At 35.3% G+C, this 15,457-nt stretch overlaps 1 protein-coding gene across 2 annotated transcripts in view; it reads right to left on the bottom strand.

Annotated features, from left to right (window-relative positions):
* The window catches only part of LOC124914076 (protein SWEETIE), a 32,761-nt gene that overhangs the window by 4,977 nt on the left and 12,327 nt on the right, over positions 1–15,457 (bottom strand). For both annotated transcript variants that reach the window (XM_047454554.1, XM_047454555.1), the window contains exons 15-42: positions 15,350–15,456; positions 14,363–14,473; positions 14,035–14,202; positions 13,835–13,921; positions 13,623–13,713; positions 13,321–13,389; positions 13,102–13,224; positions 12,751–12,819; positions 12,543–12,647; positions 11,823–11,911; positions 11,305–11,461; positions 10,812–10,961; positions 10,341–10,390; positions 7,989–8,088; positions 7,857–7,913; positions 7,489–7,556; positions 6,922–7,015; positions 5,690–5,916; positions 4,178–4,304; positions 4,028–4,096; positions 3,079–3,135; positions 2,844–2,930; positions 2,642–2,770; positions 2,295–2,498; positions 1,737–2,192; positions 559–624; positions 256–353; positions 56–152 (exon numbers count right to left, since the gene is read on the bottom strand). In XM_047454554.1, the coding sequence (XP_047310510.1) occupies positions 56–152; positions 256–353; positions 559–624; positions 1,737–2,192; positions 2,295–2,498; positions 2,642–2,770; positions 2,844–2,930; positions 3,079–3,135; positions 4,028–4,096; positions 4,178–4,304; positions 5,690–5,916; positions 6,922–7,015; positions 7,489–7,556; positions 7,857–7,913; positions 7,989–8,088; positions 10,341–10,390; positions 10,812–10,961; positions 11,305–11,461; positions 11,823–11,911; positions 12,543–12,647; positions 12,751–12,819; positions 13,102–13,224; positions 13,321–13,389; positions 13,623–13,713; positions 13,835–13,921; positions 14,035–14,202; positions 14,363–14,473; positions 15,350–15,456 (3,312 nt within the window). The remainder of the gene's footprint in view (positions 1–55; positions 153–255; positions 354–558; positions 625–1,736; positions 2,193–2,294; positions 2,499–2,641; positions 2,771–2,843; positions 2,931–3,078; positions 3,136–4,027; positions 4,097–4,177; positions 4,305–5,689; positions 5,917–6,921; positions 7,016–7,488; positions 7,557–7,856; positions 7,914–7,988; positions 8,089–10,340; positions 10,391–10,811; positions 10,962–11,304; positions 11,462–11,822; positions 11,912–12,542; positions 12,648–12,750; positions 12,820–13,101; positions 13,225–13,320; positions 13,390–13,622; positions 13,714–13,834; positions 13,922–14,034; positions 14,203–14,362; positions 14,474–15,349; position 15,457) is intronic.

Genomic DNA, 15,457 nt, shown 5'->3' with positions numbered 1-15,457 from the left:
AAATGATTAGCTTAAACAAATATAAAGAGTACTGCAGTTGAAAATGAAGATGCACCTCGGGTTCCAAGCGCTTTAAAAGTGCTTTTGAAGTAGTAAAAGAAGCAGAAACAATATCATCCCAGTTGGAATTATTGGAAGAAGATCCCCCAAGCCTAAGAAAATACATAGAAAAATGCCTTAGCAAAGTAAATCAATTTCAAAAGCATTTGACACAAGAGCTTATGGACTGTATAGGATTTTTCTCTAAAGCAGTACCTCTTGAAAGACTTAAACAAGTAACCCAAACAAAGCTCCGTGACTAGAGATGCAAAACTTTCTGTCTTGAGGAAATGTTTAGGGCAGTTCTGCACAATCTGTTCAAACGAGGCAGGTTATTGGATTGAATCCTTAACTTATCGACAATCACATAGGATCTACTAAGAAATTCTCGTAGACGTGCTAAAGGATTAAAAAGATTCCATGTGTCTCACTGAAAAGTATTTACTTTAAAAGTTTTAGTTATTACTGGTTTATTCAAATCAAGAATAAACCCAAGTTAAGACGTTTGCTGATGTCTACCTGTGATAAAATGGAGATTGCAAGACTGTCCCACGAATCTTCCAGACAAATAGAATATGTGAAAATCTGTGTGCAAGAAAACAGAAAAATAAGTGAATGAAAACATGGAATATGTGAACAAGAATTGGATGTAAAGAATATTCACAAGGATGAATATCTCCAAGATGCTGTATGTATATATACCTAGGACATGATCTAATATTTGCTCTTGAACCTCAAATATTTCCGGAATATCATTACTAGCAGCACAAGGTCATTTGTTAGCGGAAAATTATTAGCACTTATAATTTTTCAAAACGTCCTTTGCTGATGGTTCGGTTTGTAACATTATTACCCTCATGACACCACACCCTTGTGAACATATATCCTTGCTAGCAGCACAAGGTCATTTGTTAACGGAAAATTATTAGCACTTATAATTTTCAAAACGTCCTTTGTTGATTGTTCAGTTTGTAACATTATTACCCTCATGACACCCCCACCCTTGTCAACATACATCGTGGACTTTTTTAAACTAAAAGTTGACCTTTATTAAAGAAAAAGAAAAAAAAAGAGGACAGCCAACACCTACACACAATCACTTTCTCCAATATATATATATATATATATATATATATATAAAGAAAAGCCATAACACATCCTCTCGCCACAACCTACCCTCTCACTCGTTTTAGTAAAAACACAACCCAATGTCACATTTCCTGATTTTGTGCTATCTAGCAAAAACTTCTATAACGTTGGAAAAATTACCTATCCACTGTAAATGAAGCTGACAACCCTTCCAACACCCCCAACTTAAAACTCAAGTCATTTTTTTCCCACAACATCCCATGTCTAGCAAAACATTTTGATAAGTTAGAGACTTTTCCTATGCACTCTCCTTCCATATGAGATGAAAATAAATATGATATAGAACTGGTAAGAATTAAATATAATGGTTTTCCCTACACGGGAAGTGATGAGTTCACAAGCTTATAGTGAAACATTATATCATAATAGGTAAGATGCGTGTTTCTAAATGAGATGAATCCCATGATTAAAATTAATATATCAAAAACAGGGTCGGTTTTGATGATAGGATCCAACACATCTTAAGAATACAACAATACATAGGATAAAAGAAAATTCATGACAGCAACAAATGGCAAGAATCCTCAAAAAGGGGTTAAAATACACACCTGAAGCAACTCTCTACAAGCATCCATACTTAAATTCTCTGAACTGAAAAAGCATTCTGAAGAGAGGAACTGGAAAACTGGCAATACAATGTCATATAAGTGGGAAGTTGGAGGATAATCTTCCACAGGAAGTTTGCCACTGAGTTTAGCTTTGGCAGGTCCAAGTGGTACTAAATGTTTGGTCAAAGCTTGATCTCTCCCCTGAAATAGAAGGAGTAGAGAAAAGCCCCAGAGAAACTGAAATTCATCACAAGTAAGTTCAACCATGCTGTAGCCAGAGATGTAAGTATTTTCAGATAAATTATCAGTAGTCTGAAAAGGTGCACTCTTATCACATTGCACAGGAATAGCATCTAGTGCAACTGCTTGTAACATCACTGGCCAAGCTTCTTCTAGACAAGGCTGCAGCTTTCCAAAGACCAGAGGGGATTGAATTCCTTCAAGGAATGGTTTCCACTGCAGACAGGACTCCGCCATTAGAAAAGTAAAAGCAGAAATATAGAATGCCCTTAAACAGTTCAACATGTTGTACCAAACAGACATGATAAGGATGCTTACTTTTTGCTTAAGATGCAAACCAAAGCAGACATAGCTGTAATCCCTTAAAATTGAGATCCAGTACTTTCCCAGTATTTTTGAACTTTCAGAAAATAAAGACAGTTGAGCTCGATAATCATCTTGCACCCCATTATATGCATTCCTTGATAATGTGCAAGTATAACATTTGAGAGAGGCATGCGCAGTTAAAAGCCTCACTTTAATCTAAAAAGAATTATGGATGTGTTAACACAAGATCTCCTATCACATTAGATTCAAAAGATGAACGAGCAAAAGAAAAGGTATAGCAAACCCTGAAAACATAACTCAGGGAACAAAGAGAATTCCTAGAATAGATTATTACATACCCTGCATGACACCCATTCTGCAAATGAAGGATAGTAAAGGTCCTCAAAATTGCTTAATGGTCGTGAAATCAAAGAAAAAATGCGCCTAACTGCAGCCTGATCTCCGCTAATTAAACCGCTGGTCAAAATCTGATATAATTTCCAGAGTTAAGATTTACCATGATATGATAGAAAACAGCATTGAGAAGAATGTGATGTATACCTTTGTAGCAAGTTGTAACCCTGCTTCCAGAAGACTTGGACCTGAGGACTCATCTAGTGCAGTACGGACTGCAGATATTAGTTGAGCCTGGTTTCAGAAAAATGCAAAACGAACATAAACTATAACACCACCGAATGTATATGCCCATGACAGAGAAAGATATTGTGATCATGATTTTTGCCTTTCAAAATTTGAATGAACATAAAAATATTCCATATGTTATTGTTAAGGGAACCTGATATTGTTCTATTAAAAAGCGTCCAGGAAGCTCAGGATCTGGCGTCATCTCAAACTGGATGTATGAAACAAAAACAAAAAAAGGCTCAATATATCTAGGTCAATAAAATCTAAATTTCAAAGTTAGCAAGGAAATTTCCAACTGTTTCCATCAGTAGATTCAAAACCATAAGGAAACATAGAAATCAAAAAAGCAAATAAGAAGTAATTTCAATGAAACTAAACGCATAACATGTTGCACAACCAACATTTTGACTTCCACTATACAACTTACTAGTATAAAGCTTCTCGCCCTACAAATTACAGTATTTGCTTCTATACTAAGGATGGTAGGAATTTTTCACAATTATGCCTTGCAAATCCCATAAGAATTTACATGCTTGTGATTGGAATTTAAAACATATTCATGCAGAAATCCTCATGATGCACTATTTGTTTGAGCCATAAAAGTCGCCAACTAAACTCTCAAGGGACTTGCTTAAGAATAAGAACAAGGAGCCTCATGAAAATACCATAGAATAGAGTTTGATCCTATCCATGAGAATTTCCAATTGAAGTGTATTCCCCGGTTAGGTGAAGAAGAATTATCTTTTGGTTGATTATTCTTTTCCAATTATTCTGTGGGCCATTTGGATGTAAAGAAAGCCGTTCAACTTCAACCAGGGGGAGTCATATGCACTATCCATTTGATTTAAATGTGGTGGTTTTAGGTGTCAGACATTCCAAATATGTTCTAGTTTTTCAAGTGTTGTACTTGGAATGTTGTCACACCCTTGCTTCTTCTTTTGTGCTTTTAATGTAGGTACGTTTTGCTCGAATCCATTGTAAATGCGACTTCGGCGTTTATCTTTGATTTTAATGAATTTCCCTTTCAGAAAACAATTATTATTTCTCCTAGCATTAAGTTTCCTTTATCCTACTTATCCAGAATAGACCAAGTTAAATACCTTATCAACAATGGTATTTAGCAGCCCAACACCAATAGGTCGCATGTTCTCAAGCTGTATGGTGCTCATCTGCAGTTAAAATATGTCACTTACAACATATTTAATGTAAGTATGATACTATCTGTACTTGCATCAGTTTCTATACATTACCTGATAGGCAAGTGATATGAGCTCTTGCACCTGAAGGACCAGCCAGTCACCAGAATATTTCCTCGCCAAAGAGAGATCAAAATGAGCAAGATTATTACCTACAGCAGCAGGTAGTTGACTCAAACACCTGAAATTATGTGACGAATACCTATTATTTAACATGTCGAAGCCAGAAGTAAGACAATTGAGTACTTATCCAGCCCAAAAACAGATCAACTAAGCAAATCTTAGAATATGGAAAGATACTGAATGGAGTACCACGTACATAAAATGTCTCAGAGGTCCAAGTATCATACACAAACAAAGTGAAGGCTTTAGGACAAATATATTAGCATTATAGTGTGTATGCTCCAACTAAGATCTTTTCGGAACATAGATATATTAATAAGATAAGTAATTACCTAAGCTAGACAAATTAGGAGCACAATTTAAAAAAAAAAATTTGAAAATGGTCATGAAGATTTGAGCCCATAACCTTCCGGGCAAGACTTGCACTCTACCGAGGTAAATGAATCTTTGGCACAATTTTAAAATATTATGAAAAGGACAAAAGCTCCAGTATCAATATATTTTGAGTATGCAGACGGATATAGAAAACAAAGAAAAAAACTGATTCTGAAGAAATTTTTAGTGCTGAATCTACTGCAAAGATAAGGAAAGGGGAACCAAAACTCAAATTTAGGCTCAACCAGAAATAATATAATGGTGAAAACTGATAGTACCAAACTTACAGCCTGCTGAATAAAGCAATAAAAAGTAAACATATAATGCATAAGAAACATATCAAATATACATGCTGCAGTTTAGACACGACAAAGATGACAGACTCCAAATACAGTGTCGATCAGAATACGATTTGTATTACAAAAGTGAGTGCTCTGTATCATACTCAAGCATATATGGACATTTGTCTTCTTCGATGATCATGTCAAAAAATTGTGGTGTATCATACTTGGAAATGCATTCTTTTTAGTGTCTAAAAAGTAACATAAGAAATCAAAAGAAAATTGGCTTGACGAGGCTGGTTACATAACCCTTTAAGAAAAAAAATTAAAAACATTCTAGAGCTTGTTCAATAAAAAAGTTTGCAGTTCAGGTTGGCAATAATTTTTTTTATTAATAATCTACATGACATGGCACCTATGTTGCTTGCCTAGTTGGCATCATCTTAACAAGGTTAATTTTTACCATTACATAAGGGGAAATAAAAAGAAATTCCCAAGTTGGAAGTGGGAAACCAACGAGATTGGATTTGAGGAGAATGATTCAAGGAAAAATACCAATGCTCTTAGATATCAGTTCCAAATTGACAATTCTTATACTACATCTAGTACCCCTCACATTTTCATGTGATACAGGTCAATACCTAACAGTAGTTGAAAGGGAATCCATTAGTGCAAAATCTAAAGAGATAACTTGGAGTACCCAAAAGAACTACCAACAAAATAATCATGCAAGAGTCAAGATATAAGAAAAAAAAAGGTTTGATCCTCTATTTTAAAGCTCACATACTCGGCAGCAAAAATCCTGGTTCTGTATCTTAAGTGTTTATCTCTTCTACTCTTAATGCTTGACAAATCAATTGGACCACCATGCATGTGTTGGCCTTTTGAGTGGGAAACCATACTTTCATCATCCTGTTCAATACTTGGTGTGGGCTCTCCATCCAGACTATTTAAATTATCATGTTCAGAATTACCATTTGTTGTGGAATCTCTTCCCATTGATGTTGCAAGAACCTGCATGAAATTGACAAGATCCACTCTGGACATCAATAATTCATTTCTTGTGAAATAATAAAGAAAAAGTTGAAATATCTTATTGAACTTGCACAAAATGTTCAAACTCAATGAACTTTTAAATGGCTCAACTAGACATCAGACTTGCAGGTATGGATCAAATAATCCCTTCCACTAGAATAATTTTATGCCGTCCAAAAATTGTTGTTCCATTAGTAACCTCGTCCTTCTAAGAGAGGTTTTGGAATCATGAAACAGGCAGGTTATGAGGATAGGAAATAAAATGAGAGGGACTAGTTTTGTTTTTAAAAAGGTCAACTTTTATGAAAAAAGCACAAGATGCATTCAAACGAAGGGAAAAAACAAAACAGGAAATAAGAAAACAACGTAAAAAAATGCCAGTAAGATTGAAAAAATTTCATCTCGTACAAGCCCCTTTTTCGGAATGAAGATGAGAGGGATTAGTATGTCAACATTTAAAAACAAATCAGATTTGATAAAGGCAAGTTATGTGACATGAAGGGTTATGTAGTAATGTAAACAAGGATGGTCTAGGGAAAAAAATAAAGTATAGAGAACAAAAAATATATGATATTTGTGTGGAAACAAGTACAGATGGATAGAGTGCATGAAAAAAATATCACGTAAATCACAAATCTTATAAGTAACGAGTGTAACATTTAAAGTTTGTGAAAATGGATGTGGGCAACTGGTGAAAATCATCAAAATGAATGTATGCTACTGTTCCGGTTAATATTTTCCATATTTCTACTCTATTAGTATTTAGCAATCAGTGTTTGAGGAATTGAGAAAGAAAGAGTGATGCTAAAGAAATGCACTACCCAATTCATTCCAGAAAAGAGAAGCTAGATAGATGATGATCAGGAAATTATTCCCCAATCATACATGTATCTTCAAAAAAGTTGCTAACCAAGCTTGTCAAGTAAAATTGGGTAGGCCAAGCTAAAAGAACAATTGCACAAGTTGGAGGGAGAGGGAAACTACCACAGAACGGCAGAGAGACAACCAATGTGAAGGACGTGATGGGCACGACGCATAAAGCAAGCGGATGATTATGCTACGAACCAAATTCCCAATCCTACAAACAGGAAACATATATTACAGTATTTATCGATATGACTATTTGGGTGATAATGTGTTAGCTTCTTCATAATAAAAGAAAAGAAAATCATTGAATATTTTCATAATATCTTTAGATCAAGTGTTGCAACAAATTGAAATAAGGAAAAAGAAGGGGAAACAAGGAAATATATGTGAAAATAGAAAGATGACGCAATGATTATGCAGATAGAATGACTTCACTGTTAGAAGGATATTCAAGCTAGCCAGTGTGTGTTGAGAAATTTCATTCAACAAAATACTTGAGAGAGATGGATGACTGTTATAATATAGCTAATGAAGAATATGTTAAACAATTTCATTCAATAAGGTGACTACTATCATTTCCATAAAGAGTGAACAGTCAAACAAAGAGGGATAGTGTGTAAACATGTTCAATGCTAAAAATATGTATTCAGTTGTCAAATAACAATTGAGAGTGCCTCAACATACTCGGAATCAGTTTCTTCATCCAGCATATGAAACAATAAGTCCTCTATTTGTTCACCAATGATCGAATCCTGTAAAGAATATTTTCATATATTGATCAATACTAAATTTTAGGACATCATTCAAAGATGGGATCAACAAAATGCAATGTTTAAAGCAGAGTTAGTCAACAACATGTATGGCAAACTAAATTATTCATAACTGATACAGTCACACAAGTGATACAAAGATATAGATAAAAGTACATTACCATTCGCAAGCAGTATATGAAGAAATTTAACTAGAGCAGAAGTGGGAGAAGTACTCATTTGAAGTAGAATATATTACAGGCAAGGAAAAGAAAAAAGAATTATGGTAATACAAGCACTCACAGGATCTTTCTCTATGAGATGCCTTAGAGTAGATACAGCTATATGCCTCAATGTTGGCTGATCCAAAAGAAGATAAGATGTTTTAGACAATATACGTTAGTTTTATTCAAGTAGAGTGATTAGCTATATGACCTGTCTTGATGATAGAGTTGGGAGAAGAGCTTGCACATGAGAGTGCACTGTAACAGCTTGAGGAGCAAATAGTACAAGTTGTTGAGTGAACCGTATACTCCTGCCAAAAATGGCATTGTTGTGATATATATGTAACTATATATATGACAATGTTTCAGGGGAAAACAATGATCTTCAAAAATATCAGAATAAGTGAACATTTGTGATAGATCAAGAATACCTCACAAACCAAGGACTCGATATTTTGGATTAGACATACAATTTCAGCAGTATTATGATATGTAAGAGAAAAATATATTTAAAAAAACCGAAAAGAGTATCTGACCTGAGACCACACAAAAAAGTATTTTGGGTATACATGTAAAACAATTTTTACTACCAACAATGTGAAAATAGTCAAACTAAGTTTATTTTATTTTATTCTCTCATTTATTCTCTCATTTAGAATAAATTATTGTGATATTTTAGAGATTCTGATTTAACTTGATTGAGAAAAACCAGCTCCTACAATTGTATAAATAGGTATTACCTATCATGAGACTAATATATAAAAACACTTTTTTCCTCTCTACATTCAAAAATTCCAAATGGTATCAAAGCAAAAAGGAGAAGAGGAAAAAAAACTCAGCCCCTCCAGGCTTCCACACGAATGAGTCATTTAGGCTCAATTCAACTTTGGGCTCTATTCCGTCAATTGGAAAGATTCAAAGCAAGCCAATTTTTAGCATCAGCTAATGTCAAAGTTAACAATCCAATTCATTCACAGCCTCACAGATCAACTTATCAACAACTAAAGATTTGGCATCACCTCAGTAGTACCTCTACCGTAGTACCTCTGCAACTCTTCAGCGCTAACTAAATCAACCTAGCGGACGCCACTCAACAGACAATCCACGATGCCTCACTGCGAGAGTCTCAACATCATCCTTCTGTTGGGTGATTGTCCTCAAAGCCACGCATATAGTTTTGGCATTAACTCCACAGAAACTTCACTGTCGTACCCTGCAAACACTCCACAACGCCTCATTGCGAGAGTCTCGACATCGACCTTCTGTTTGGTAATTGTCCTCCAAACTATTTTTTTTAGTTGAATCAAGTACTCATTTGGGTTAATCAAGTCACTCAAAGGTCTTGTCCGTTTGAAGAATATGTTGTCTAGTTTGAGGGGAAATAGTCAAACTAGGTTTATTTTATTTTATCTAATTTATTCCTATATATTGTTAAAATAGTTTAAGAATAATTTATATTGAGAAAATTAAAATAAATTATTGTGATTATCATCGAGAAAATGGGGGATCAGGATGGTTCTTTGGAAGAGCCAAAGAGCAAACTTCTCTCTAAAGGCGGTAGGTTAGTCCTCATCAAGAACTCCCTCGCCACATTCACTATGTCCCTCTTCACTATCCCTACCTCGGTGACCAACAAAATTGACACAGTCATTAGCAATTTCCTTTGGGGAAATTCATTAGCAATTTCCTTTGGGGAAATTCCATGCTTTGATTCACCAGGAGACTGACGACAAGTTTTCTCTAATCGGTTATTCCAATTACAAGACTAGCTACATTTACCATGCGTCCCTCCAAAGGACTCCATCCCGATTTCATTGGAAAGAGGTGGAAAGCATATATCTCATCAAGAATCTCGTTCTTTGGCTGGGAAGCTATCAATGGAGGAATCTTGACATCTAACATACTGGAAAAGAAAGGATATCATCTTGGTAGCAGAAGTAACTTTTTGAAGAGTGAAGAATCCATTGATGATATTCTTCTTCATTGCGACCTTGCCAAGAGAGCATGTGGGTTCTTTTGCAAAACCTCCTTCACTTTCAATGGGATACACCAACAAATATTGCCAACTTTGGAATCAAATAGATTGACTGGAGTTTTAGCAACATATGGATGACTGAAACTAATCCCTTTATCATGTGGTGGACGATCTGGAAAGAAAAAAAAAATAGAAGAGTCTAGGAAAAATTATGGTTACGATCATCTCAAAGAGTTCATGATACACGCGTTCGCTTCAATCCGGATAAATGAGACTTGAACGGGATGAGAATTTTCGATCTTATTGGCATTTAAATTATTCCGTTGTTATTTTATTTCCTGCTTTGCTTTTTTCCTCCCTCTTTGTAATGTTTGAACGCATCTTGCGTTGTTTTTAATAAAAAGTTGACCCTCTTAAAAAAAGAATAAATTATTGTAATATATTAGGGATTTTAATTTATCTTGATTTAGAAAAATATGTATTACCTATCATGAGAATAATATATCAAAAAGGATATCTTTCTCTCTCCATTCTAAAAATTTCACAAACAAAAAATGTCAGATATAGCAGGATAATGGGCAGACATACTCTAGAAGTTTAGACGTTTGTTGATGGCTGCTTATCTCTGCAACAACAGACTGAAATTGGAGAAACCTATTGTCAGTGTCATATTTGAGTAATCATACAAATGAGCCAGAAAAGTTGAAACTAGAAAGATAGATAATAAGCTCACAAAGAAAACAGGTCAGTTTATTTATGGTAAAATCATGCAGATGGATGCCCGGAGGCGATTATGTTTTGTATGCACCATGTTTATACTTTTCAATTCATTTCTCCATTCAATAATTAAAGCAGCAAAAACTTAAAAATTAAGAAACATGCCAACTGTATGAATTAAAAGTAGATTACTTACGAATGCACAAGTAATATAATGTATGCCTATATACAAATACAATAAACGATTGGGGAAATTCTAGAAAGGAAAAAGAGTTGGATGATGATATGCATGCAGAAACAAGGACTAAAGAATGATGAAGAAGATAGGGTAAATGGAAAAACCTTGCAACGAGAGAAAAAAATGCTTCCAGGAGCAAGCTCGGGGCCAATCACAGCAACAATTGCATTGATAAGTCGGCCTATACCTTGCTGAAGGTCAACCTGCCCATTCTCATCGGACAGGAGAATGTCCAGAGCAAGACCTAGTGTTGCCTATTGGGAAAGGTAAATAAGGAACATATACAAAACTTTAAAGTGATGCAAAGCTGAAACTGTAAAATGATATGCAGAAGCAGAAGAACAGAAAACCGAAAAAGACAAACAGCAAGAAAGATGACAATGACTGTGAAACAGATAAGCAAATAAAGAAACAGTTCTCGTATATAGCAATATGAAAAACCACACGATTCTATACATCTCTTACCTGCTCACACGATTTATGCTAACATTTTTAAATTCACTATTATAAGCATTAAGAGAAAAATAGAAACATATAAGAGAACAATGTCATCTCTGGGAAATGATCATGTAAACTGGACTAACTCTATAAGAATACCTGCACATTCGAAATGTAGGATAAGCCAGCAGCTTCGATAGTCAATACCAGGCCATGCAAAGACCAGAGTTGCAAACCAGTGATTGAGCTCTTAGCCAATGAAGAGATAGAGTTCACTGTTACAGGCACTAAGCTTGACAATGCCATGCCTCCTGCACTGCAAGCAGAGATGAACGATAGAAAAGCTCAACCAACTGACACACAAGCAGAAGGTGAAATGGATGCAGATGTAAATGTGAATGTGAATGTGAATCATAAAAAGACTAGTGTTGCTAAAATGGTGCTTTCTCCAAAATAAGAAATCATGATATCTAAGATGTATTGTAGTCAGCCATTGGAAAGTGAAGGGAGAAACATCGTTTACTAGATACTATGTGTCCAATAAGCTAATAAGGACACAAATGGTACATTCTTAAGGATATTTACAACAAATAATTACTGATCTAGGCATCTCAAATGATCTAATATAATAAAGGATATGTTTGTTTATGTGTAGACCACAAATTCTAGTGCATCACCTGCGATGGATACAGCCTAGCGCAAAAACAATGGATCCAACATAGCATGAATCTGTTGCTCCGGCTAGGTCCCCAAGTAGCAATCTTGTCTGTTCAATAAAATAACTAGTATTTATCAAGAAATTATTTTGGACATTAGTAAATTACGGAAGATAAATATACTACTTACAGGATTTCCATGTGAACTTGACCTCAAATTTTTATTTTTTTATTCATTTTACATATTTTTATCAAGGGGCAAGGGGCAGACGGAAATGTTAACATGCTTTTAAGTGACCAGAGTGGATATGTTGCAGGGATCAATGAATTGGTTGGTTGGTGCTAGGAGAAGGCCATCAGTCCCGAGTGGAAATGTGCCCCGTTTATCATGTGGTGGACAATCTAGAAGGATAGGAATAGAAGGAGGTTTCAAGGAAAGAGAGGATTAGGGGCTTTTTCCTCCACACCTTTGCCTCCATCAAGAAACGGGGAATTTGCACGAGATGGGATTTCATGATTTGATAGGGAATCTAATCATTGTATTTTTTTTTCTTCCCCCCCCCCCCCCCCCCTTTCTCTTGTAAAATGATGATCGCTTCTTGCGGTCACTTTCGATTCTAATAAAATGTTAGATCTTTTTTCCAAAAAAAAAAAACGTAATTGTAACCAGCACTTAACTCTAAAATCTTTTTAGAAGCTTGTCAATCTACAAAAATGGACAACTTTGAACATGGAACTAACCAGCCTGGCTGTGAATCCATCATTTCCAAGACGTGTTAATAGGCCAAGACCTTCTGACGATGCTCTACGCTGTGATGCACAAATATCTCCTTCTGCCAGAATACCCTGGCAAAGGTGAAATATTGAACAAATGAAAGTCAGTGAATAATGGCAATAATATATAGAGTTTACTGCACAAGATAAATACAATGAAGGCAGAATATCAAACCAGAAAGATGGATTGTGCCAGATTTAATATCTCCAATCCTAATGGCTGAGGCCGTAAAGCAAGTGAAGCCTAATATGCAAAAGATGGGCAAAGGTTACATCCTTAGGTAACAATTAAAAATATGGAAAACATTAACAACCATGCAAAAGCTTAGTTAGTTAGAGTGTTGTACTAATAATGCAAAGATCTCAAGTTTGAGACCTGCAAATGCTATTTTTCTCAAAAAGAAAAAATAAACATGCATAAGAAATGAAGAATTATCTCAACATTCAGCGACACTCCGACGATTCAATTGATCTTCGGAGGGACGATTCAAGAAATAATAACATAGTTTTCGGGGATAATAAGAACCTTCAACCCAGCAAGTAATCCAGCGCATATATTAGTAATACTGGCAACACGCCAAACTTGTCTTTTTCCTGCCTTCAGACATTGTTCCATCATGCCAAGAAGTGACAACATGCCCCCGCTGTCCTGCAATACAAACTTTTTATTTGACAAAAGTATTCTAACAGTAACATTTGATTTGAATACAAGAAACAATAGTGGATTCTTAAACATTTCAAATACCTGTGCTGCAAACATAATCCCGAAGCATAAAAGCATTTGGTTCACCAACATCTTGCCTATTGTCTCTGGCTTCACAGTGAAAATCCATAATTTAGCTTCATTATTACAATTTGTACAACAATCCACCTACTATCAGCAGTAATCATGCATCCCAAAACGTCAAAAAAGATTTGCAGATAATCATGTGGATAGTAATGTAAAAGAAAATATATAATCTTCTACATTTGCATTCATCGGAACTGAAAGATCTTTCCTTGTTCAAATGCAAAAAAGAACCACCACAGAAATAAAACTATTTTTACCTGAGGAAAAGGAAGCTCATCCTCCCAGACACATGGTAAAACACCATCCTTTCCACCTTGAAATGCACGAAGTTCATCTTCAAGCCAATCACTGAATGTATAAAAAAGACAATGATTAATTTCTGAAATAACTAATAGAACACGTGTTTAGGGAGCCTTCATCAATGACATTATCACATCAATATGTTTGGGAAAACACAAGTGTCAAGCACCTTCCAGGAACCAAAGGACCTAACCAAGCATCTCTTTTGTCTAACAACATCCTCAAGCAAGAGCTTTCCTCACATCCAGCGGCATCCCTAGTTTCCATAAAATATACATAACCTTAGCAGCCAATCTTCCAACATTTATTAATTCTTAACTGCACATGCTTACAGAATTTAACAGAACTAGTAAATAAAATTCTTCAGACCTGAATGGAGTCGTACATATCTGAATAATCTGAGGATGTTCGGCCCTATATGATGTCGGATCAGACAAGGCCTCGTAAGCTATCAATGTTTTGATGATGTACACGTCCACTGCAGGCTTTAGCTTAAGTTGGTCTTTGGCTAACACCAGTGACACATAGGATAATGCACTGTTCCATCATAAATTACATTTCTTATCTCAGAGTGGAATACATTTGCAATATTTCTGAAGAACTGTTGACAAATAACAGTACAAAATAAGAAAATAATTCTACTGAAGTAAAGCCCAAATGGAATTTTATGATTCAAATATTTTATAAGTGCACATACCGACTAAGGTAAAATAACACCGGTTGCAATAAGATTCCCCTGTTCAAAGCATTCGGAGAGACAAAGCATCTTATAAATGTTGTAAGTGCATCAACTGCAGCTGACCACACACTGCGATGACATAACATTGTGAAGATGATATTTCAAGCCATGTTTAAACATCTTCCAATAGGAAAGTTAATCCTACCAGAAACAGATAAAAAAATCCAAAAGAGCTTCACAATTTTCAGTTGCAATAAATGGAATTACAGAACTCATGTCATAACTTGTAACACTACACTTTTTGTTTTTTGTTAGGTTGTTTTTAACCACATTTATCGTGTTCGTGACCCTCGTGCATATGTAGGATTAATGAAATGGTTGCACCCTTTCAAAATAAATCCAATAAGGCAGCCAACTAATAAAAGTATGATTCACATATGTTCTAGACTTCTAGCGATGCATATGACGGCGTTCCTAGAGAAACCAGGGAGGGCTGTGATATCGTTGCCAAAGTCAACGGTTTGGAAGGACATGTAAACGTGTCTAGAAAAACAACTTGTGGTTGGTTCACTGATTTTTGAGCTAGATTGATTGAATGGGAATCGGGCAATAACATCACGTAAAATTGGAAATCTCCCTTATCATGTGGTAGACAATTTGAAAAGAAAAGCCAAAATAATCTTTGATGGGAAAAAGCTACGGCTAAGATAGACTCAAAGGATTCATGATGCACTTCAATCCGGAAAATGGGGACTCATACGGAATTTTGTATCTTATTGGCATCTAGCTTTCTGTTTGTGCTTTTCGCCTTGTGCTTTTTGCTCCCCCACTCAATCCCCTTTTTTGTAATGTTTGAACGCAACTTACATTCCTTTTCTTAATGAAAGTTTAATCTTTTTCAATAAAAGAAAATGAGAATTGAGCCCGTTCATCATCTCATCTAAATTTTTGTAGATATTTTTCATTATTAATACAAGGTTTTTACTTTTTGGAGAAAAAAAAAACCTTATTGTTGCGATTTGATCCTCTGTTTGTTTAAGTTGGTGATCCGGACTTTCACTAAACACAAATGCCCACAGAGAAAGAATATCAAAAACCTGATCTTCGAGTTCC

Source organism: Impatiens glandulifera, chromosome 9 (genome assembly GCF_907164915.1).
Source record: "Impatiens glandulifera chromosome 9, dImpGla2.1, whole genome shotgun sequence".
NCBI lineage: Eukaryota > Viridiplantae > Streptophyta > Magnoliopsida > Ericales > Balsaminaceae > Impatiens > Impatiens glandulifera.
The sequence above is the reverse complement of the archived record's forward strand: the minus strand, read 5'-3'. Positions and strand labels throughout refer to the sequence as shown.